The following is a 26,019-nucleotide window of genomic DNA, read 5'->3' as shown; positions in this document are numbered from 1 at the left end:
CAAAAACTGTGTGTGGACCAGGCCTCAGTAAAAATAAATCCCTGTCACCTTATGTGTGTAACAACTCCAACTGAACTCAATGGAAATGGAAAGACTACCAATGAAGTCAAATCTCTCCGTGTTGAAAATATTGTAGTTTTACTAATCAACATTTTTGTTGAATGATAATTATTATTTTTATCAATAACATTAATTGTCAGAATCACATTGTCAGAGATTACGTTAGCAGATCTGGAGCTACAGGAAATTTAAGATGTCAAGTCTTGGCAACTATGCAGCCTTCTCTAACATCAAGGTAGATAGAACACTAGCTTCCAGTTTGGGCAAGAACAAGATAATTTTCCAGAAAATTAAATTAAAAATCTTTCTGGCGTTTCAGATTTGTTTTTCCCCTAAATAAATAAAGTTCATTATTTGTCAGGTATTTGTTCTTTACCCATAACAAAATAATGGCTATATTCTGCATATCAAAGTCCTTCCCTCACCTTGTGTTTATAAGGGAGAGAACATACCACTTGAGGGCCACAATCCAAAGATCTCAAAACACATTACTCAAACTACCGTTTAAGACCTAAAACCATTTAGAGTCCTATTTGGAATATAGTAAATAATTTTGCTGTAGAGAGAACACACTTCTCCAGAAATTAAATATTTCAAATCGATTTAAAATGTAATATAAATTTACATTTGAATATGAAATATCCATCTTTCAAAACAAAACGCATTATATACGATTATGAAACATTATTATAGTTTAAATTTCCAATTGAATCCAAGTTTTATTGTAGCTCAGAAACACATCTGAATTCTGTGTCAGATAAATTTAATTAAAAACACACTACTTCCACAATAGTATGAACAAATTAATTACATCAGAGAGATGCATTAATTATATTTTGGCTTTTAATTAATGCCCATTACAGCACAACACTGAAGAAAAAGTTCTATTCAGTTCACTTATATCAAAACCATGGTAATAATTATGTACTTTGACATAAACAGGAAGTTCTTATTCTCCATCATATTCTTGAGTCCTCAGAACTGAACAGCACAGCTGCAACTAAATTACAACAAAAGGAAACAGAACATCAACAAAGGTCAGAAGAGCTTACTAAATCACCAGTGGCTGTGTTTAGCAACTGAATGCCTCCTTTATGAAATATACTTTAATCAGAAATAAAGATGAACAAAACATAAGCTTTCATCTCATTTCAATATTTAATAAAATACCACATATGATCTTCTCAGATTGCAATTGTGTCATTTCTAGTGAGAAAAAAAATATACCAGGACTCTGAAATAACTTGATAGTTATAAATCTAACTCTTCTTGTATTAAAAACAAGTCCCCTAATAACAATAAATACATCATAACAGCCTCTTCCCAGCCCCAGCCCCACATACCAACAAAAGTCCCCTCTCTCTAGGTTCTCACATCAACAATTGTAATCATAGTATCTGAGCACTTCCATTGTGACTAAAAATTATTAAAAAGCCACTACAACAAAACACTCAATAGGAAACATATACAATGAATGCAATACACTGTTTTGCTCTCTCAGTAGTATGGACAAAACAGAATCTGTTTGGGTGAAAATCATGTTGGGGAAAGACTGTAAAAGAGGTTCCACTGGGATAGTGTTAGGGATCTGCTAAAAACCCTTGGGTTGGACTCATATATAGATAGAGATCTCTTTAATACTATTAGAGAGATAAAAACTACTGGGCATAGTGTCATAATGGGAGACTAATGGAGACTGGAGAATAAATGCTATTAATACTGGTAGAGCCCACTTATTGATAGATGTGACAGATGACAGTTTTTATTGTCAAATCATTACTGAACCAATAATGGATGATTCAATTTCAGACTTGGTTTTGGTAAGGAGTGAGGACATCATAGAAGAGCTGATTGTAAGAATAACCCTTGGATAATAACCTTGGATCAAGTAATCATGAGTTGATTCAGTTTAAATTAAATGGAAGGCTAATCAAAACCAGGTTATCAACTATGTGGTGGTGGGTTTTTTTTGTTTGTTTCAAAAGGGCATTGTTTGGGAAATTATAGGAATTAGTTAAAGTCGTCACTGGACTGAACAGCACACGTCTTATGCATGGAGGAGGCTTGGAATTTCTTGAAATCAGCTACACAATTTGCATCCCAAGCAAGGGTAAAAAACTGTAGGGAAAGGCTCCAGATGAATAGCCACCTCAAAGGCTGTCCATAGTAAGCAGAGAACCTAAAGGGAATGGAAAAACAGATTGATCAGCAAAGAAAGCTACATCTTGAAGATTAGAAAATGTAGGAATAAAGTGAGACTTTCTAAAAGTCAAACTGAATTAGCTCTTGTGAAGAAAATTTAGAATTTTTTTTACTTATATAAATAAAATGAGAGTAAGGAAGAATGAGGTTGGGCCACTATGCAGGGTGAATGAGGAAGAGTTTATAGATAGTCTAGGTATGACCCCAAAACTAAATGAATACTTTGCCTCGGTTTTCAATATGGAACACTGGCAAGAAATCAGGATGGTTGATGGACATGAGTGTATAGAAATGGAAATTGCCACATCTGAAGTGGTAGAAAACGCAAAGATCTTAATGTGCTCAGATTGGGGGACCAGATAATTTCCATCCCAGAATAATGAAAGAACTGGAACATGAGATTGCTAGTCTGGTAGCAAGGACTTTAACAAATCTTTCTATTCAGGAGTACTACTGTATGACTGAAGAATAGCTAACACTGTACCTATATTTAAGAAAGGGAAAATAAAGTCATTGGGGCAATTACAGACCTGTTAGTCTAACCTCAGTGGTATATAAGATTTTGGAACAAACTGTGAAGGAAAGAATAATTAAATTAATGGAGGTAAATGAAAAAGGGGATACAATGCTACATGTGTTTACCAAAGGCAGATTGTATCAGACTAACCTGATTCCTTTCTTTGAGAAAATAACTGATTTTTTTAGATAAGGGAAGTGCAGAAGATCTAATATACTTGAACTTCAGTAAAGCATTTGACTTGGTACCACACAGAAAATTATTAGTTAAATTGGGGATTAGTACAAGAATTGTAAAATGGATAAGGAATTATCTTATTCGGTATTCCCTTATTTGGTATTTTTATTAATGTCCTTGGTACAAAAAGTAGGAGTGTGCTAATGAAATCTGCTGATGATAAAAAGTTGGGAGACTTCGTCAATACAGATGAGGATTGAAATATTATATAGGAGGATCTGGATGACCTTGAAGACTGGAGTAACATAAATGGAATTAAATTCAATAGTACGAAGTGTAAGGTTATGCATGTAGGGTCTAATAATAAGAATTTCTGCTACAAACTGGGGGCTCATCAGTTGGAAGCAACAGAGGAGGAGAGACACCTGGGTATGTGGGTCGCTCATAGGATAACGATGAGCCACCAAAATGATGCGGTTGCGATAAAGCAAATGCGATCCTAGGATGCATCAGGCGAGGCATTTCCAGTAGAGATCAAGAAGTATTAATGCCATTGTACAAAACACTGATAAGAGCCCATTTGAAATGCTGTGTACAATTCTGGTCACCCATGTTCAAGAAAGATTAATTCAAACTGGAGCAGGTACAGAGAAGAACTACGAGAACGATCATGGGAATGGAGAGCCCCTCTTATGAGAGAGGACTGAAAGAGTTGGCTTGTTTAGCCTAGGAAAACGAAGGCTGAGAAGGGATATAACTGCTCTTTATAAATACATGCAGGAGTTGGGGAGGGGGAAGGAACACCAGGGAGGGTGAAGAGCTATTTAAGCTGAAGTACAATGTTGGCACGAGAACAAATGGATATAAACAGGCCATGAACAAACTATGGCTGGAAACTAGAGGAAGGTTTTTATCCATCAGAGGAGTGAGGTTCTGGACAGTCTCCCAACAGGAGTTGTGGGAACAAACAACTTAATTAGGTTTGAGAGAGATCTGGACAAATTTAAGAGTGGGACTGTGTGACAGGGTTGCTTGTGATGGTGGTGGCAGAACTCAGCAAACCGGGGTGTGTGTGTATGTGTATGTGTGTCTCCCTTCCGGTTTAAATCTTACGTTCCTAATGCTGATGCTTTAGGCCTTCAAATGGTCAGGAAGGGATCCCCCAAACATATTCTGGTTCTTTTTTCAAGTCTCCTTCCTAAAAAAACTCAGAGATGGCCACAGTTGGAGATGGGAAATTGACAGAGGGGTCCAGTGCTCTGAGGTGGCACCAAGCATTCTCGGTCTCTCATGTGCTTAGCTGTCTGGTTGTTGTTCACATACTCAGAATCTAACTAATCACCATATATGGGGTCAGGAAGGAATTTTCCTCAGGTCAGATTGGCAGTGACTTTGGGGTTTTTTCCCCTTTCCTCTGCAGGATAGAGTATGGGTCACTTGCCAGGATTAATTGGATACATCTCACTTAATCAATTCCCTGCCATTGCACAGGTCCTGGGCATTTGGACCATCTTAGTCCATCCTGTTCTCTGCTTGTGGCACATAATAATTTAGTTTCATGTTGGCTGTAATACTTTGGTCTAATTTGGGTTGTTAAGTTTAGTGTAGGGTGTTGGTTGTGGCCTGTGGTTTTCAGGAGGTCAGACTAGATGACTTGGTCGTCTCTTTTGGCCTTTAAACTCTGCAAGAGTCAGAATTTAGTTATCACATTACAAAATCACTGACAAATCACTAAAAATACCTTACGAAGTACAATATCTATTAGAAATGTGAGGTAGACAATAGATAGATTCTACTCAATGTCTGCCTGATGAAAAAAATGCAAAATCGGTTGTGAGATTACTTTGTAGTTAAAAATTTAATTAAACTAAAACAAAAAACAAACCACCAAAAACCACACACTAACTTGAAAGTATCAGGGGGTAGCCGTGTTAGTCTGTATCTACAAAAACAACAAAGAGTCTGGTGGCACCTTAAAGACTAACAGATTTATTTGGGCATAAGCTTTCGTGAGTAAAAACCTCACTTCTTCGGATGCATAGAGTGAAAGCTACAGATGCAGGCATTATATACAGACACATGGAGAGCAGGGAGTTACTTCACAAGTGGCGAACCAGTGTTGACAAGGCCAATTCAATCAGGGTGGATGTAGTCCACTCCCAATAATAGATGAGGAGGTGTCAATTCCAGGAGAGGAAAAGCTGCTTCTGTAGTGAGCCAGCCACTCCCAGTCCCTATTCAAGCCCAGATTAATGGTGTTGAATTTGCAAATGAATTTTAGTTCTGCTGTTTCTCTTTGAAGTCTGTTTCTGAAGTTTTTTTGTTCAATGACAGTGACTTTTAAATCTGTGATAGAATGACCAGGAAGATTGAAAGCATCCATAAATTACTGTGCCTAGTTATTTAGATAACCAGAACAGTTATTTCAATATCTTAATTTTAACCACAGAGTACTTTGCACTAAAAACTTATAATACCAGTACTAACATTAAAACCCCCCCACAAATATTCAGTTTTCTATAATTTTCTATGCTACATTCCTTTTACAAGCTTCTCTAATAGGCTCAGTGTTTAACAGTGTTAAAATACAGGATACCCTGTACTGGTACGTATACACTGATTTCATATGAGGATTATGTTTCATAGGCTTGGTCTAAACTAACCCCCCAAATCGAACTAAGGTACGCAACTTCAGCTACGTGAATAACGTAGCTGAAGTTCGAAGTACCTTAGTTCGATCTTATCTCGGTCCACACGCGGCAGGCAGGCTCCCCCGTCGACTCCGCGGTACTCCTCTCGTCTAGCTGGAGTACCGCAGTCGACGGCGAGCACTTCCGGGTTTGACTTATCGCGTCCAGACAAGACGCGATAAGTCGAACCCAGAAGTTCGATTGCCAGCCGCCGAACTAGCGGCTGGGTATAGACGTACCCATAGATAATGACTAACGATCTATATCAATTTGTCAGGAGAACATTTTTTTTTCTTTTTGGTAAAAAATATCCCCAATATCATCCAAGCCACACACTTCCAGAGAAAATTTAGCCCTGAATTTGTTTATGTGGGTGGAAGTGTTTCTCTGAGCGTGTGTTTTCATTACTACTGGGTTCAGGGAAACAGGACTTTATATACATACTTTATAAACAAACAGGACTGCATCCAAGAAATATTCGATTCTATAATCATTTTCTCCTATTAACGGAAACAACCCAGAAAGGCCCCAAATATTGGCTAGCCCCTCTTTGGCCCAAGCAGCAACAGTATTATTGCCATAAATGTACATTTAAATGGCACCCATCAATTAATTATTTGAATGTTTACTATACTAACTAATCTCGGATGTTGGTTTTTAGTACTTTTAGAATAAGGATGCAGATATATCATACTTCTCTTACAAAGTACTTAGGCCCCAATTCAGTAAAGCATTTACGCATGTGCTTAACTTTAAGCATGAGTAGTCCCACTGACCTCAACATTAACAAGTTAAATCATATGTTTAACTTTGCTGGATTAGAGCCTAGGAAAATAAGGAAAATACTGTAGGGTATTACAAACACTATCTACTATGGAGGGAGGATGAGGTAGAATGGACAGCTCAGTGAATGATGTGTCTGAGATACTGAAGGATTTTTTTCTGGAATGTATATGCCATATAAGAGAGTACATGTGAATGTTTCTGTCCAGAAGTGGGCATTGTACTTGGAAGAGTGTTTGGGTAGCCCATATATAATAAGTGGGGGGCAGATCTGTCAATCTATATTCAGCATGCAATAATGGGTTAATAGTTTATCTAGGAAACACAGAAATCTTATGGTCAATTTGTTATATGGTGGTTTGGTGTAAAAGGATTAATTGTGCACAGTTGTGGACTAGGTAGTCAGAATTATGGTTGTTTGTGGAATCTTAATTATGCATCCTTAGGCTTTCATTTAGTATAAATATTCTAGTAAATTTTCTTTCTGAAGAAATTGACAAGGTAAGATTACATTTACAAAGGCTTAGTTGGAGAATTTCCTTTTAAAAATTGCGAAGAGCTGTTTCTGTTTCTTCCCAATACTATTTTAAGTTTTCTCTTGCAAAGGTTAGAAAAAAATATAGAAATATCTTATTACCTTGCACATTCACATGTAAACTGAAGACCTCATTTGTAGGCAAAAAATCTCTTTTAGAAAAATTGTTCTCCTTTGTAACAGAACAATTGAGGCAGTTTACCTATTTGTGTATATCCCAAACAAGTATCTGGAACTTTGAAACGATGCTCTGTTTTAGTGTGGTTATAAATTGATATAAATACATTAAATAAATGAACAAATAAAATACACTGAGAAGCCACATACATGCGTACAGATGGCAGTAGGAAGGAGATATGCTGAGAGTCTAATCCACCATATCTTGTGAACAGTAGGTATCTTTAGGGTGAAATCCTGGCCCTAATGGAATCACTAGCAAAAAACCCACCAACTTCAATGGGGCCAGAACGTCACTCAGTTACCATTTCTGCTAGTACAGAGCTTAAAAGCTCCATGAAGCAGATGTTCCACTGGTATCCCTGCTCCTGCAGAACTTAATTTCCTCAACCACTGTAGTGGGTGTCTCAACTACTGTGAAACTTCTAAATTTCCTCGAACAGCTGGGTCTCTCTGAAGAGCTATGGGGAGCTCTCTTTGTTCCTCAAAGAGTCTACAGACTGCCAGCTTCCCGGTAAAGAAAGAAATGGTGGACCACAGGCCCCTTACTGCCTGCCTGTTCTCCCACATCGGGGCTGCTGAACCTCTCATCACTCCATAGCCATCTGCGGGTGGAGGAGGTGGTTGCAAGTCAGGACAACCTGCAACAAAAGCTAAGAACAATAACCTTGACATTAGGGCATGATGACCCACAGAGGCAGCTGGTGATGACAACCTGATATTTTTGCAGTCTTTCAGGAAATCCCAGGATACACGAGAAGGAAAACATAGCTATAGCAGGTCTAGGGCTGCTGTAGACCTCCTAGGCATAGTTTCCAATACTCAGAACACTCTTTCTGACAGAGTCTATCCTCTAATGTTTTTTTATTTGTTTGTTTGTTTTGGGGGATATTTTAAAATATTTGATTGTCTAACTATGATTTGGACTCCTGGCCTTCCTGCACTAAAGAATTCCCATTGTGTGTGTGGGGCAGGGTGGGGGAAGAGGTGTGGTGTACATATGCATGCCTAGAAGAATAAGCATGTCTATTGCTTAGTCTTTTCCGCATAGATCTGCCAGGCTCCACTCATAAAGGTGAGCCAAGGAACCCAGCACTGGAGATAATCCACCCCTTGGACTCCACGGAGGTGAGAAGGGAAACCTGGTGCTTGGGATTATCCAACCCTACTGAATTCCATGAAGGTGATCTGGGGAAACAGCACTGATTTCATTAGTCATTTATTTCACCTTTAGGAATTTGAGCCCAGTTTCACTTCCCCTCTGAAGCAGGATAATGGAGGACAGAAATTGTGAAGAAAATATTTCAAGTGGCTACCAATCCCCTTGTCCTCACTGAGACTCGCTTCCCCTACATGGGTCCTTCTGGGTCTCAAGAATGGATTTGCAATTACCCCTCTCTATTGCATGAGATCCACATGGATAGATCTGTGTTGGAAGCAGGGGAAGGGGGCTAGGCCTGAAGGCCCTTTGCTGGACTCTCTGGGGTTGACAGAGACTGTGCTGTGTCCCGTGCCCTCCATCTGTGGGATGTGGCTGAGCTCTGCACACAGAGGCGTGGCTGCTGGTGTGGGCTATAGAGACTCAGGGTTGATCTTCCTTCTGGCTTCACTACCATTATGGAGCTGGGGCTGCTTGCCCCAGAACTAGTTCTTTTCCAATCCTTTCTGCCCCTTTTCCTGCTGTGGAAAGGGCCCAATGCACCTTCCCCCAGCCTGGGCTGCATCTTGCCCAGCAGAGCCTGTATCTCCAATCCTGCCTGGTTCCTTTCTTGCTCAGAGGAGAGGGGAAGAACCTCCAATCAAACTGCGCTACGAGGCGAACTGCACTCACCCTACAGAGCCAGTCAAATTCCCCAAAGAAACAGTCACTAAGGGGTGAAGCAGGAGGCACAGAGACTTCCACTTGCTTCTGGCTTTCTCAGTCCAGCTCTCTCCCAGAAGCCTGCAGGGACACCAGCCATTGCAAATGCCTCAGAAGGGATGCAAAGCCGAGGGGACAGCTCCTCACAAGGCAAATGCAGCCCCTGGGACGTGACTGGGGATTAGATGGGCACATTATTAACCCAAATTGTTAGTGAGCCATTTGATATAAGGTCTTGAATTTTCCTCAGAAAAGTTCTGCAGTAAGGAGACCTGGCTGAGCCACCAGGGAGGCAGAAAAAACTGGCAGGAGCTTCAAAGAGCAGGGCATTCTCCTGCTGCCAGCGACTGACAGGTCCGGTTCTGCTCCCACACTGCAAACAGGCTTACGTGTTCATTGTATCAGGTCTGTGGAAATTAGCACGCAGAAGTGACATATCTATCATTTTTCAAATTAATTTCCAATGAACACCTGGTACAATTACCCTCAAGCTTCGCCACAATAATTCTCCTTTGGTAGAACACAATTTGTGAAATTATATACAGAATACTTTTGTTTCTCTGAAGTTAGGAAAGAAATTGTATCCAAATGAGGATTATGAAACAGAAAAACTAGTTACAATTTTAACTACGGAGTTGCTCCTGTCATTCTGTAATATGTGAATCAACTTCCAAAAACAAACTAAGTATTTGACGGCAGAGAAAAAAGAAGACAGTATGAATGTCTCATCTACTAAAAATTAGAAAAGTAGATATTTATATTCATCCCAGTTTGAAAGAAAAATGAGACTTCTATATTTAATATCCTATTTTTTAAAACTGAGTATAATAAAACACAAGAGGATAAAAATACTGTGCGTGTTCTCAGGTACTAATGAAATATCTTCACAGGAGGTTAATTATTCTCATCCACAATTACTGATTTACCATAAGTACAAGATTTTTATAACAACATTGACTCAAGGCAAATTGTATCAATGCAATTCTAGATGATACCCATGAGTACAAAGTTTAAAACATGACTTACCCAGCTGGGATTTTTCTGTTTGCTTATACATTACTCAAAAGGGAAATTGTTTACCAGTAATTGGACTTTTCTAAAGCTAGTATCCTCTACAGACCCACATTCAAAAAATCTCAATCCCTTAACAAAGGAACAGACTAGGAAGTTAATACTGTAAAATTGAGAACCTTGATTGGAAAGAATTACTGCATTGTCTCAGGAATATGCATATCTATCTATCTATCTATATATTTGTATGTATGTATGTATGTATGTATGTATGTATGTATGTATGTATGTATGTATGTATATGTACATACCTTAGTATATAATGATCTACAATAATCTAAGAATATAAAAGAATAAACGCAGAATCTCTAATCTCTGAGAAGTAGAAGTGTGGTTCCAATGGTGAAACTATATTTAGAAAACATCAATTACAGAAAAGCAAACTCCTTTTCTCAAAAGATAAGTATCCTCTACAGATATATAGGTCTCTTAATTAATACACTCAAGTCAAAACTGTAACAATATAATAGGAACAAAATTAAGAAACGATCAACTAAGAGCACAAAAACATAAGATGATCGATCCAGTTGTAACAAAACTAGTATAATAAACAAGAGAAAAGCCGGGTTTACTTTTAATTAATACTTTAATCAAGTATCCTGAGATTTATTCTTACTTTTTGTTCAGTCCTTCCTCAGGCAAATTTCCACTGATTTCAATGGAAGTTTGACAGAGTTAGAACTGAAAAACAAATGAATAACAACTGAGGAGTTTAGGATTTGGACCAAAATCTTTGCAGATGCTTTTCTTACAATGAAATTGCTACTGGAATGATCCAAGTTCCAGCTTAGCATATTAATGGCATGATTCAAAGTCCTCTGAAATCAATGGGAGTCTTTTCACTGACTTCAATAAACCTTAAATCAGCCATTAGTCCAGTCCTTAAGTGGAAAATTATTTTTCCCCCAACTTGGGCAAAGTAAAAAAATGATAAATAAACAAACTCTAAATGAGTTGTGTGCTATGTGACCAGTGTATTTTTCTTAACAATTTAAATGGGAGTCATTAAACCAGTGAAATTGGCTATCCAGACAAATCCATGGTTCTGCAAACTCAAATAACCATACATGTACTATTTCAACTGTTAGACATTAAAACATTAACTACATGTGTTTATATGAATATTTGATCCATTATGACCACTCCTCAGAGTATTAATACCTCCTGATACCATGAAGAAGTGCCTCAAGATGCATATTTCGAAGAAATACACTGGTGACTCTTTTTTCTTTTTAAAATTAACATGGAAATTAAATGCTAAAATTATATTACGACAATATTATGACTGGGATTTTGTTTGCTCTAGCCATAAAATTCAATGTTATGGTTCCCACAGCAATTGTAACTTGGCCATATTACACACACTGTATATATTAAGATGTTCATGTCAATGGTAGAGAAAGTGAGCAGTATGTGCAACATAAGTCAGTGCTTTTTGTTGATTTTTTTTTTAAATGTACAATCATTTTCCTTCGCCATTTATGTATATTACTGAATTAAAGCTGGGAAGAAATAAGAAACTTTTAATGTGATTTTAGTAGAAATCACAGAAACCCATTTCACATATTAAAATATGGCCATTTATCCAAATCTGTCCTTTGTGCTCCCCTCTTATGGGCTCTCCAGCAGCTGTTAATTAACAAACATTATCACCAGAACTGTGGCTGAGTTCTCACAAGTCATGGGGGCAGTGGCATAAGTAACATTTAGTTTGCTGATGTCCAAAATAAAGAAGTATCCACCCTTTGGCATTCTCTCCCCCTACTTTCCCCATCACACACACAAAAAAGCATTTTAAGGTCATTTTAAACTACACTAGAAAAAAATCTGTATTACAAACTAAGTAAACTTTAATGGAAAATGCATTTTATTTTCAAGACATTTAACTATAGAAACAATGTCATATTGTAAAATATGTGACAATGTTTATTTAAGTACTATAAGGAGATATTAGCGCAGGGGCAAGTACAGTTTCTTCTAGTAGATTAGCTGCAAATTTCTGATTTACTGCATATTTCCAGCCAATTTCACTATGTTTACATACAGTGAAAGTCACTGAGAAATGCACCAAACCCCAGCTGGTTGAATGATCTTGTATGCAATTTGCTGCATTTACTGTAGAGGATTAAATTAGTCTTGGATTCTTAATCCTTGGAGAACACTGTTTCTCACCTCTTAAAAAGTATCAGGCTTTGCTTTGAGCTTGTGAATAGTCTTAAATAAGGACACATCTACACTACAAACTTGCATTGGCGCTGCTGCACTGACACAGCTGCGACGCTGTAGCACTCCTGGTGAAGACGCTCTACGCCGGGGTCGGCAACCTATGGCACGCGTGCCAAAGGCGGCATATGAGCTGATTTTCAGTGGCACTCACACTGGCCACTGGTCCAGGGGGCTCTGCATTTTAATTTAATTTTAAACGAACCTTCTTCAACATTTTAAAAACCTTATTTACTTTACATACAACAATCGTTTAGTTATATATTATAGACCTATAGAAAGAGACCTTCTAAAAACGTTAAAACGTATTACTGGCGCGCAAAACCTTAAATTAGAGTGAATAAATGAAGACTCGGCACACCACTTCTGAAAGGTTGGCGACCCCTGCTCTACGCTGATGGGAGTAGCTCTCCCGCTGAGATAACACTGTCTACATGGAGGGTTACGGTCAGTATAACTATGTCACTTAGGGATGTATGGATTTTTCAAACTCCTGAGCAATGTAGTTATACCAAAGTATGTATGTAGTGTAGACCTGGCCTAAATCAGTAATATGGAAAGTATCATATAGATTTTACAATTCTTTCCTTTACAAAAAATGAAATTATGAGCCTATGATGTTCAGAAGCACAAAATGAAATGTTGTGATCTTGATGAATGAACTAGTCACAGTAAAACATTTCTTGTGAAAAATTTGCAATGGCAAAATAAATGCGAAAGATGTGTAAACAATTTGTTTTCAAACTATATCTTTAGTGTGTATTATAGATGATGCAGTAAGCTATTTACTTTTGAGGACTATGATGAAATCTAACCCAAATCACAATTACAATGACTTGTACCAGATAGTTCCTACTAGATATCTGCCAACATAACAAAATCATCAGACCATTTGTCATAATCACAAATTTCTGCCCAGGGAATCTCCCAGCACAAGGACAGCAGGGCTGCTGCAGGTTCAGCTATAAAGGTAGGTGAAAAAGTTTTACCACATCCTGCCTACAAATACAATATAGGAATCAAGATGGAAATATACGTAGATTGATATGAAAGAGTGAGAAATAAGCTTACACAACAAGAACTATGACATTATGAATAATATCACTTCTGGGATGTACCTTGAATATTGCATTTGAGGATCATATAAGATTTCTAGTTTGCTCTAGTGTTCAAAGGATAATCCAAAAGAAGAAATTTCCCATTAGAGAACTTCACCATGTCTTATCTTCAATTATTCAACCTGTAGTTACCCAGAGTTTTTCAAAGCAAATGTGTTTAAAATAATGGATTGTTAACAATAAACTATATGCCCAAATTATACTGCTGGATAAACACAATGTATATTTTTTAGGATAGATCAAATTGTTTTTCATAAACCCAAATTTGATACTTCTTTCAAAAACATAGTATATTGAAAGTTAACAATGATTTGGCTACCAGCTTCAATACTAAAACAATATGCTTACCTGTCTTGATCTTGGTCTCCCAGGAGAAAACTTTCGTTTGGTGATAGCTGGCTTTCCCATGCCGATTTTTGGAGTGACAGATATATAAGTTGTTGGGAGAACATTTCCAGCAGAGGAACTCTGTGGTGGAGTCTGACTGTGCATCATATCATGTGCAGAATGCAAATCTAATGAAACTACTGGTGAGGAACACACACTTCTCTTGTTTATGTCAACTGATGATGAAAATGAAGAATATGTCTCCGTCGGTGACTTTATAGGTTTGTCTCCTAATAGTGAACTGTTTGCACAACTTTCATTTGCAGGAGTCGTTTCCACTTTCAACAGAAAAGTTGGTGTTTCAGAGCTTTCATGGGTTTCTTTCTTTTCTAAGTCTTCTTGCACTCTTACTGTCTCCAATTGTTCTTCTATCTTAAAAGAAGTCTCCTCTTTATTCACAGACCCTAAAGTTTCTGGTGGTGTAGTTGTGGCCTCAGGTGCTGAAAGGGGAGGCTGAGTTTCCTCTGTGGATACTTTTGATACCTCAGCATCTTGTGACAGTTGCTGCTCTTCTGCTTGTTTGTCTGACTCCGGCTGCGTTACAGCTTGAATGCTTTCTGTCACTTCCATCATGTGCTTAGTTTGACTGTCATCAGATGCTGGTGTCCTTTTAGGAGATGTTTCCATTTTAACTGTACCAAGTTGATTAGAAACTCCTGCTTCCAGTTCAACAGTCTTTTCATCCTGTGATATGTCTGTAACTAAGCGAGAGCATATCGTTAGAGACGCCTACGAAAGCATCAATAGTAGAAAAGATTTATATTTTAAAAAAGAAAAGTGGGAGATATTTCAACATTAAAATACACATTTATCTTCCAGAGGAACAATACAGCAGATGGAACCTAGGTTTAAATATGAAGGCGCAAGCAAGCAGAATGTTCTTAGGCCTGGACGACATAGTTTTAACCACATGGCTACGTCTGGTACGGGTGTGAAAAAAAAAAAAAAATCACACATCAACAGACATAAGTATGCCAAGCAAAAGCCTTTGCCAGTATAACTGTATCTACCCAACAAGCTACGCTAGCAAAGGACTCTGTTTCGTTTGGTGACCTGGCATAAACTATACTGACGAAAAAACCCCTCATTTGCTGTTATGAGCTATACTCCCAAATCCTTTCTAGTGTAGACAAGCTGTCGTGGAAGACTTTTCACTGTGAAACTTGCTCCCACCCAGAGATCAGGTTTGACCAAGTCCTGAGATTTTGGAGGAACAGGTGCTGCAATCAAACAGCTCCTGGATCAACCTACCTAATCCCAGAGACAAGATACTTTAAAATAATAAATATTAGTATGTGAGATGATGGGAAGTGGACTATTTCGCCTGAAAGGCTGCAGATGTATATTTAAATCTATGTATTATAACTAAATGCTACAGTGATGGACACATTACAAATATGAATAAATACATTAACTTGCTATTACTACCAATCATTTATGTAAAGGGAAAAAGAGACGTGGTATAAAAAAAGCGAACACGATACAATAGCCAAATATTATCCTTCCTAAGCCCCCAATAAACTGGGAAAAGAGGGCTGTGTAGCTCCCTCCATCTTCCCCTTTCCCCTCCTCATAGGAGCTCATCTTCCCTCCTGGGTTTGGGAGGAAATAGCTGGGAAGGGGGAGTATTCTAGTTGATTGGCTGGTCTGAGCAGTGCAACAGAAACCCACTGGCTCCTGCACACTGAAGGGGAGGGCATTCTAAATTCTTTCCCCTTGGCTGGGATGCCATTATTCGCCCAGAACATGTTACCATGCTGCCAGATAGTATTTCTGACATCACAAATGCTGTTGCGATTACAGTAAAATGTTTAATATGATATTTCATGACATCAAACCATACCAAATGTTTTATGTATCTAATCCACAAAACTCAAAATACAACCTAGAAAAATAAAAAGCATGTGCTTATACACATACAAATAATCCAGAAATTGGAAATGATGGAAAAATGAAAGCCAGAAAAAGTAAATGACTGTTGAATAGGGTATTTACTCTCCATATAAAATCTTTTACATATATAAAATCTTTTTTTGCTTCAGTGCGGCTGTGGTGCATAAATCTAAACATGTGAAGAAGTAGTACAGACGGTTCATCTTCCTAAAGAACACGAGGGAAGGAGAGAAACAGTTTATAATGTAGTTAAAGTAATGTGTTAGCTTTGAGCTATGTAAAGTGAAAAGTATGTTCAAAATATCACAATATTCACTGCCATAAGCTCATTTTAGATTTCAATATTCAGTAAGTGGATTAACAACATGGATTTAATACAAAGCTTCATAACTTAAACAAAGACCCAGTGTAGCACAAATCACTCAGATGATAAATTAGAATAGTATATATTTTCAAAAAATTGACCACAACTAAATTTTTCAGTGGGTAATTCCTTAGAAAGTACAGCTTTCTTTCTGAAAAACACCTTTGACCGTTTCATAACCACACAATGTTCTCCATAAAAATCTTAAAAAACAAAATATCCACAAATTAAACAAATCTCAGATGGTGTAAACTGCCCAGCTGGACAAAAAACTCTCCCAACCGTGTACAACCAACAAAGTTCCCCATAGCTTGTCACTTAGGATCAGCATGAAAGTGTGATTTCAAGTTATGGTATGCAGAGGTAGCAAGAAGAAAACTTTTCTTGTCAAGTGTAGGTGTGAGTCTGAGCCATAAATTTCTGAAGAATTAAAACCTATATTTTTTTTTATAAAGTCAGCCAAACCAACATAGTTTTATTGTTTTTGCGATACCATCACATTAAATGCTCATGTTTGTAATGCATTACCACCAATGGGATTCCTTGCCTCAAACCAGCTCTCTCCCATGTGGCATTTCTCTTCGGTATTATCTCCATATAAATTGAATATCATCCCAATGGAATTTGCCCAATTTTCTAAATTCTCAAGGTCCTATTGCCGTTTCACTTGATCTTCTATTGTGTTTGCAATCCTTCTTAAATTGGTATCACCATCAAATTTGATTATTTAATCTTCCAGGTAATCTGTGAAGCTATTAAATAGCACTAATACCAAAAGAAGCTCACTTGACACCTCAACTGGTTTTGATTATGCTCTGATTGTTTCCACTTCTGGTCAATTAAACAGTTTTGTGTTCATATTACCAAAAATCTTCCCAACTTTTACATTAGGTCATTTAGACCAATAACAAACATGGTTCAGTCAATTCACTTTATCCACAACAATTAAAATTTTATTTAATGACAGAACAAACATAATTTTTGTCTGGCTTTTCTTTAAAAAAAAACAAAACACCACAAATACCTTCCTTCTCCACAAATCTATGAGTCTTCCTACACATCAAATTGTCATCTAAATATTTCCTGTATTGTTTAATAGGTTACCTAACTGTGATTTATCCAAACAGTTCAATATATTTACGCTTTGAAAACATTTTGTGCACTCCTCTCGTGCTTCCTCTGATCTTACCAATGAATTCAAACTATCAGCTATATATTTTGCTATTTGTTTCAGGATCTTGGATACAACTCTTCGGGTCCCGCTGATTTAAAAGCCAACCAATAGTCTCTCAGCTCCTTTGAATCCATCATTAGAGAAGACTTATCCAGATCATCTGTGGCACCCAATATTCCACACTCTGATATTAGTATTAACATGGGGGACAAAGTACTGCATGTACTAAATAACTCAGACATCATACAGGGACACTCCAAGTGCTAGGCTACGATTACTCTGGTTTTACTCTTTTTCTTGGTGAATTTTTAAAAGTCTCCTAGAAAAGTATACTATTTTTGTCTTTTACTTCTGAAAGATTTGACTGTTTACTAATCTTATCCAATGACTTCCCTGATTTCCCCACTTTTGTACAGTATTTTTTTAAGTCATTTAATTCAGGTCTTGGCATGTATCATCATGTAATCAAATATGTCTTCTCTACTCATCATGTATTGCACAAAGACAACTCACCTAGTCTGTTATTCTAAGAAAGATGCTGGTGCTGTTACACTCAAAATTGATGGCATTGACATCTTTGCCAACAATCGATCTATTTAGGCTAGCAATGGTAACAAGAATAGGAGTAGGATCAAAGGTTCCTGATACTTGAAATGTAGTTAAGACTTAAACAATTGTTTCTGAAGTCTCTGCAGAACAGGGAAGCAATGCAGTGCTATGGTAAGTAAAATAAAAAGACAAAATGTATTTTGAAAAATGTTATCCAGCCAATTAGATTGTTGGGATGGGATGTACTGACCAATCATTCTGAGACAATCTGAGACAATCACCCGAAGCTTCTTTGCCAGGTTGACCAATGTTTCTGACCTCTTTTGGGAGAAAGAGATGCAGAGGATGAATCTTCTAATGGGGATCAGGAGTCCTTCTTCACTGTTGTAGGATTGTTTTTAGACTCCAGTAAAGATGGTACCAAAAAACGGTTGAGTTCACATAACAGTAGAGCAGGGCAAATAATGGAAAATAAGAATTCACAGTACATTTATGCATATTCACCCACCTTTCTCAAAACCCAAATTTTTGTCAGTTCTCCAGTTGTGTGCAGCAACATATGCCAGTATTCAAAGAGTAGCAAATACGTGGAAAACATCTTATTCTGGAGAAACTACATATTGTATTCAGAATATGAAATGTTTTCATAAGAATTTCCCCTGCTGCCCTGATTTGAAAACAAACATGATAAGGTCTTTTGTGGTTCACTCTTCCATTTAGTAAACAGATGTCAGATAAAAGATGAGTTCCCTCTTGAACTCAGGAAAAAAGGTTTACAAAGCTATAGGACTTTGGACTTGGCGGCTCATTTGCTAGTGCTCTTTGTTTCCATATAGGATATTCAAGTTCTCAATCTTCTAGCTGGCAAGGGCAGGAAGTTCTGAAGGAGTTGCACATTCAGCCAACAGGAAGAAGTGTCACATTTTAATCAACAGCACCCTTCATCCCCCGGACCCCGAAGCCAAATAAATAAATATATATGTTACTTCTCAAAGCTCAGAGTGGGTAGGTTCCAGTAAGCAGTCTTAATGACAATTTTTGAAAGGTGATCCATCCAGAGTCAGACAAAATGGAAAGGTGATTACAATAAGGAAAATCAAGTGAACTGAATTTAAAGAAGGAAAAAAAATTGCTTGTATTTTTGCCATGAGCTTCTTTTTATAAGGGTAGAACATCTATTTTAAAAATCCACTTGCATTTGGAAAAAAGATGAAATTATCACAGGAGGTCACATGTGGTTGTATGATTAAATCCATGTAGCAGGCATGCTGGAAGCACTCACCCCTTGGATATGTGGCCCAAAACACACAAGAGAAAATTTAGCCACTCATCCTGTTGTGTGCTATTGCTAACACATGAGACTCTGTGAAAGCGAAAGGGATACCATTCCTCTGGGGTCAGAGGCCAGCAGCTGGCTAATCAGGCCCACCTGGTGCACCTGGGACAAGACCTGTGTAACTTAACAGGCTGTTCTTCATAAAAGGAGGAACAGGAAATAGAAAGGGAGAGCTACGATATTGCCAGAGGCTGGAGCTACTTCTGGGAGGAACTGCTCCCAGAAACAAAACAGACAGAAGGGAGACTGTGGGAAGTCCTATTATCACAAAGGCTCTGAGGCAAGAGCCAGGAACTTTTGGGTTGAAGAACTTCAACCCAAAAGGGATGAGGGACAGACTTAGGGAAAGTTTGATCTTGTTTTGTTGAGGCGTTGTGAAAGGAAAAAAAACAACAACAGCTGACCTGCTGGAAATTACCTTCCTCTCCCTCTGTCTGGGAGAAGGTTCCAGGCAGAATTCCCCAGAGAAGGGCATGGGCTCAGCAAGAACAACGCTGGGTCCAGCTGGAAGAGGGGACTATAAGACAGGCCCCAATCCTTTGCAGACTCATACAGAAAGTTTTGCGATTCAAATTATGTGGCAACAAATAATTTTTTTTTTCTCTATGCTCCACAAATATACAAACATACCAACTTGGTTAGCTTCTATTTCAGGGAATATCCACTCCCAGTAAATATTTAACATTTTTTCTCCCATATAAATGTTCTGCAGACAGAGTCTATAACTTTATCCTTGTCTTAATGAAAATAATCTTTCAAACAACAAAACATAGTTAACACAGTCACTGAAGAGTTCTTGTGATGGAATCAATACAATTCATTTGACTCTGCAAAAGGCAGGGAATCTTCCTGTTAGTGTTTATGTAACTTCATGAGCACTTAGCAATCTATTTTGTCTGGCTGTGAACCTCTCATTCTTACCATCTGTGACACATCCAACTGTTGATTCTTGACCAGGACCATCATCAGTAACTCTTTTTTCCTGAAATGCCACCTCTTCTGCATCACCTCCAATTTCCATTTCATTTGTACAAGCTTAAGGAAAAGCAAAGCATTTATCAATTTTGACATAGTGTTTATTGTATTACTTTGGCATCAGTGGTTGCTGTCATTGCTTGACCTTTTGGTTTAACAACGTGGTATTTAACTATGTGATTTGAGTTAAGGCAAATCAGGACAACTAGAAGGTTAGGTAGAATATACAGCATTTCCTAAAGAGTTTGTCTAAACATGGAGTTATTTAGGAATAGCAATATCTCCATGTATGGAATAACTCCATGTATGGACACTTATTCTGGAATAAGAGTGCCTTGGCCCTATTTAACTTAATCCACCCTAATGCTACATTACAGAACCCATGCCAGCATAGCTATACCAGCATAGTCCCCGAATGTAGACACAGCATTTACCAATAAAAGGAGTTTTTCTGCCGATGTAGGAACATCACCTCCTTAGCTACATTGACAGAAGCCCTCTTCTGTTGGCATAGTTGTGTCTACACTGTGGTTTTTGTCAGCATAGCTATGTTGATAGGGGTGTGGTTTTTCACACCCATGGCTGACATACCTGTAACAGTTTAAATCTGATGTGAAGACCAGGCCTAAATGGATTAATTTTAACAGGTACAAGGCACTCTTATTCCAGAATAAGTGTCCCCACACATGGAAGTATTCAGGAATCTATATTGCACTTTAAATTCACAGCCTACCTTAATCCCAGTTAACTTTCAAGTACAGACAAGCCCCAAGGGCCTAATTCTCATTAATGCTACAACTGCTTTACACCATTCTGACAGTGAAAAGGGATTTTAAAGTAAGTATAAGTGTAATTTTGTAAACATAATTTACACTCACTTTAAAATCCCTTTACACTGTCAGAACCATATAAAAGAGCTTTGGCGTAAATGAGAATCAGGCCCTAAGGTGCCAAATCCTATAAATAACTTGCAGAATCATGGCTGAAAATATTTATAAAAATAAATAATACAAGAACACTGTAGACGTATGACATAGTGAAGAGGCTCTATCGTCTATCAACGTTCAGAACGTTCAAGTGGAGGCTAAATTTTCCACTTGAGGCATAGGCCTTCTTTCATATGCAAGGATCCCATTTCAGCTGGAGGAAGTTGCATGGAGAAAGCATATTAACTCAATGAGCGGGGCTACCTGTTGGGCTGAAGTCCTCATTATGGTGCATGCCTACCAGAAGCCTACTTTCTTTTTCCCTAAAAGACTTTATACCTAATAAAATTCATTAAAATGCAGTATGCAAAGTAGGGGACAGGGAAAATGTAAAGTATATACTAATACCTCCAGTTCCTAAAGAACTGATCCTCAAACAACATTAGTGCAAAAAAGCACAATGACTATTGCTTTTTGTTCAGGAAAGCCTCTTTAAAGTTCAAAAAGCCAGAAACGATTAGGTGATGCTACTTTTAGCACCTAAATATCCTCTCAGAGACTATGCCAACATTAAAGTGATATTTTAATTTCAATTTGAGGAAATGATCGTTTAGATTGGCTCTAAATCTGGGTTTAATGTACAAAAGTGATCTCTTGGGTATAAGATGCTACATGACTACCCTCCTATAACAGCTTCAGATTTTCACTAGTAGTTGAGATGACACCCTAACTCTTCCTTGGAGGAAAAGAATACATTCCTCAGTGTTTCATCTGGCTAAAAAACATAACAAAAGTAGTATTTTCAATTTTAAGTATTCAAATAAAAGCTTCCATTTATTCAGCAATGTTTTCACTTTAAGGTAGGAAGGTTTTTAGGATTAGTTTTGTGTGTTAGCTCAGACTTCTCCCTAAATGACCTAAACACACTATTTGAAAGTTCAATAACCATGAGTAGCCTTTCAAGACAGAAGTGACCTTTTGCTAACCTGTTGTACATGTTCATTCCTAACCTCTGCCATTCATTTATTTATATTTACCTACTGTCACTGCCCTCTCCAAGATCAATTTTTCCATTATCCCTTGCTACTCATCAAGGGTGTATACACATGACCGGAGCCAGCACCAAAGATGCTTGTTTATGCAAAGAATTAGCCTGCACACATAGGAGAATTATACTTGACTTTCTGGTAGTTCAGCGTTTTCCCCATCACTAATGAAACGTGGGATATAAATACCTTGCAGCTGGTTTCCCTATTTCTTCTAAAAGAAGCTCACAATACATGGATGACAAGAATTCACAAAGTGCCAGATTGACTGATGCTGTCAAAGCAGAGCAAGACTTCACTAGTGCCCTCTCCTAATGATGGTGGTGTTTTTTGTAAAATGTCTAGCCTCTGCCTCCAAGCTTAAACACCAATCATATTTCTCCCATGAGACAAAACATGCATGAGAAGAAGTGCAATCCATGTGACAATGTGGTGTGAAATACCCAAGAGTATTCAACTCACACACACCCCCATTACAATTTAGCAAGGTAGCAGGTCTAGTGGACAGAGCACCAGACCATGACTTGGGTTCTACTCCCAGCTCTGTTGATGACCTACTGTAAAAGCTTGGACAAAGCACTTCACATCTTTCTGTTTCCCCTCTCATCTTTGGTCTGTCTTGTCTAATTAGACTATAAGATCTTTGAGGTAGGGACTGTCTCCTGTGTAAATATTTTGTTTTGAATTGGACTCTTATAATGACAAAATACATTTAATTGAATGTAGTTTAATGATTTAATTAAATACAGCTTAACCATAACTAACTGTTTGCTACTCTCACGCGTTAAGAGAAAATTTTACCTGTCACACTGCAGGATTCAGGAATCAGTCCAGAAGTCTGCATTAGATCACATGGCTGTGTCTGATCCACTTCTCCTTCTAGTTGTTTACAAAGAGTACAGATGTAATCTTTTAACTGAGAATCCAATTCATTACCTGGAGGTTTGTCACATTCTATATGAATCCACCTGGATAGATTATTAAAGTTACATGAATTATAATTAATTCACATTAAATTATAAAATGTCTTACTAAGAATCAATCTCTGTCTCTCTCTCTATTCATTCCAACTCTCAGAACACGCACAAGCACACAAATGCACACGCACACAACAAAAAAGTGTAAACCAATGCCTAAAGGGTGCAATTATAAATGATGACAAAATCTACTTTGCAATTTGACTTATTTAGACAATAAGACCTAGAGAATGTGATTCTTTTTCAACTTAGAAATACTACTGCTCTGGGGGAGGAAAGAAATAAAAAAAGCTTTCAATACATCAGGCAGAGAACAAATTTAAATAGCATTCTAAACTTTGCTTAAAGCCGACCACGAAACCATAATATGGTCCTAAATGCACATCGATTTAAAGATTTCCCCTCTCTTTCATCACCCTCATTACTGAGTTAACAGCATGGGTATAATTGGATACAGAATGCCTATTCCATAGACTTTGCAAAAGAAGACAAATACAAATAATTCTGTTTCAATTCTTCATGAAAATTTATAATAGAAAGAATTTAAAGCTAGTTCTCATAAATGAGAGGTTTCAGAGTAGCAGCCGTGTTAGTCTGTATCCGCAAAAAGAACAGGAGTACTTGTGGCACCTTAATAGCTCATCTTAATTAATTAGCCTCTTCGAGTTGGTATGGCAACTTCCACCTTTTCATGTCCTCTGTTTGTACATCTATCTTCTTACTGTATGTTCCATTCTATGCATCCGATGAAGTGGGCTGTAGCCCATGAAAGCTTATGCTCAAATAAATGTTAGTCTCTAAGGTGCCACAAGTACTCCTGTTCTTTTTGCTCATAAATGTTACCACATTGACAGCCCAGGTCAGCTCTAGTCTTTAGTTTACCCACAGAATAAATGCAACATAATTTACAGCAGGGCAAGTGTCTTTGTTACGCCCCAGTCTCTAGGAGAAGAGAGGACAGTTTACTCATTTGATGAAATTACAAACAAAGGGTCCTATTTATTGACAATTGTGGTAATGTTTTATGACGACCCTTGCCCATTAAGTGAAGTGAGATGGATGCATAATTTCCGATAGGCCGCCAAACACATTAAAATCATTTAAGGAGTTGTAGTAAATTCAGCTTCTTACCTTTTGCACATATGACAGTGCAACAAGTCTTTCTGCAAGTCTGGGTGGCATGATTTTTCACAAAAAGGACAAGGTAGGTTGTCTTGCTGTTGGTAACAACTATCACACACTAGACAGTTGTGGTGCCACTGACAACTGGTTCGTGTGCCACACTCAGCACACACTCTGCAGTTCTGGGGACCATAAAAAACGGATTTAGTTTGTTAATTATGATGCTACACCACAGGACCAAAATATCATTAATTGACACTTTCTACTCTGATTAAAGGGGCATTTTAAAAATCCTTTTTATTTTATTTTTTGGGGGGGCAAATGCTAGTAAATGGTACAAGATTAACTGCTCTGACTCTGGAAGTCTTATCAACAGAACATGTAAAGCCTGGCAATAGCAGGAAAAATTTCCTTGCACTGCACTCTCATTTGAAAGGGACACAACCTCTCTGGTGAGTGGATACTTCAGTCTCTAATCCCATTCAAATGTCAGCTTCTTGTTGAGACTACTAACAAGGAGGATCAATTAGTACAAACTGTGGTGGTGCTTTTGTGATTCTGACACCTATATAATGAGAACTAAATTAGGACTCAACTCATTTCACAAAGGTCACCAAATAAAATCATATACTAACTATCTTTAGTCCATATTACAGTTTTTACATTTATAACTTCAGAACTAATGCTTATCACCTTTTAACAGAACGCATAACTATTCAATTACTGTTCATTTTCTGTGTAGCATACGACGCCAAAAAATGTATTACCAAATTATTGCCATTTATGATGACAACAATGGGGTAAGTCCAGTCTCTTCCTCCACGGTGAAAGAGGGCCCTGTGCAGTTGAATTGGTGTTATTTTATTGAACAAGGAATGTCAGGACAAAGAGAGGCATACAGAACAGGAAGCACGTACTTCATGGCACAGACTGGAGTGTTGCACAAGCCCCTTCAAGAGCAATGTATGGATGAAGACATGACCAGGTGCGGGGAATCCATATGGATCTCTGTATGGATCATCTCCCTTCCCATCTCCTACATAAGGGGCTGCTTAAGTGCCTATATGGGCTGATTCAGCCACTGAACTGAAGCAGTCTCCACGGAGCAGCTATGGTGCCACACCACAACCTGATAGCAGAAGTCCTTCAGAGATCACTAGGTTGGGATTTCTGGCCTGTGTTCTATGCAGGTGGTCAGACTAGATGATCATTATGGTCCCTTCTCACCTTAAAAAAACTATGTATATTAACTTGAGAGATACAAAGGGAATGTTATAAAGACAGGGACACAATCTCTGGGGGTTGGTGCCCAGAGGCATCCCTCAGCATGCAGATCTCCCCCTACCCACATGAAGTGTATGGGGGGGATGCATTAGGATCAGTTGCCTCCATGCTAGCTAGCCTTCCTTTCTCTTCTAGAGGCACTCTGAAGGACTTTTTGTAAGGTCCAGGATTTGTGTTTGAGGAGGCAGACTGCAGTAAAGCTGGGAAGAAGCATGCCATTACCTTACTAAATTTAAACAGCTTTGTTTGAAGAGAACCTCCACGCAGATGTTAATATAGCTTGAACCTTTATTATTAACTTTTTCTGAGAAGGGCACCCTTGATGTTCTGGAACACCGCATGCACCAATGCACACACACCTTTTGTCTTGGGTGGCTGGCCCCTGTACATGAAGCAGCTGTGCCAGAACAGGTGCTCCCAGTTTGGCAGGGCAATACCAGAGGCTATAAAGGATCAGGGAGAATCAGAGAGAGACACTCAGTGAGTCAGAGCAGCCTGAGTCAGTCACAAAAAGGGGCAAATGAGACCTTCCAGAGACCAGAAGAGGTCCCTGAAGGAAGTTGTAGGAGGTT

The 26,019-nt window shown here is 38.1% G+C and overlaps 1 protein-coding gene across 8 annotated transcripts in view; it reads right to left on the bottom strand.

The window, feature by feature from the left end:
- Positions 1 to 26,019, bottom strand: part of KMT2C (lysine methyltransferase 2C) — a 315,048-nt gene that overhangs the window by 105,937 nt on the left and 183,092 nt on the right. For all 8 annotated transcript variants that reach the window (XM_054021175.1, XM_054021174.1, XM_054021178.1 and 5 more), the window contains 4 exons: positions 24,173 to 24,345; positions 22,866 to 23,032; positions 20,039 to 20,152; positions 13,763 to 14,502 (listed from right to left, as the gene is read on the bottom strand). In XM_054021175.1, the coding sequence (XP_053877150.1) occupies positions 13,763 to 14,502; positions 20,039 to 20,152; positions 22,866 to 23,032; positions 24,173 to 24,345 (1,194 nt within the window). The remainder of the gene's footprint in view (positions 1 to 13,762; positions 14,503 to 20,038; positions 20,153 to 22,865; positions 23,033 to 24,172; positions 24,346 to 26,019) is intronic.

The sequence above is a fragment of the Malaclemys terrapin genome, chromosome 2, assembly GCF_027887155.1.
Source record: "Malaclemys terrapin pileata isolate rMalTer1 chromosome 2, rMalTer1.hap1, whole genome shotgun sequence".
In the NCBI taxonomy this organism is placed as follows: domain Eukaryota; kingdom Metazoa; phylum Chordata; order Testudines; family Emydidae; genus Malaclemys; species Malaclemys terrapin.
This window is presented reverse-complemented; position numbering and strand designations above follow the sequence as displayed.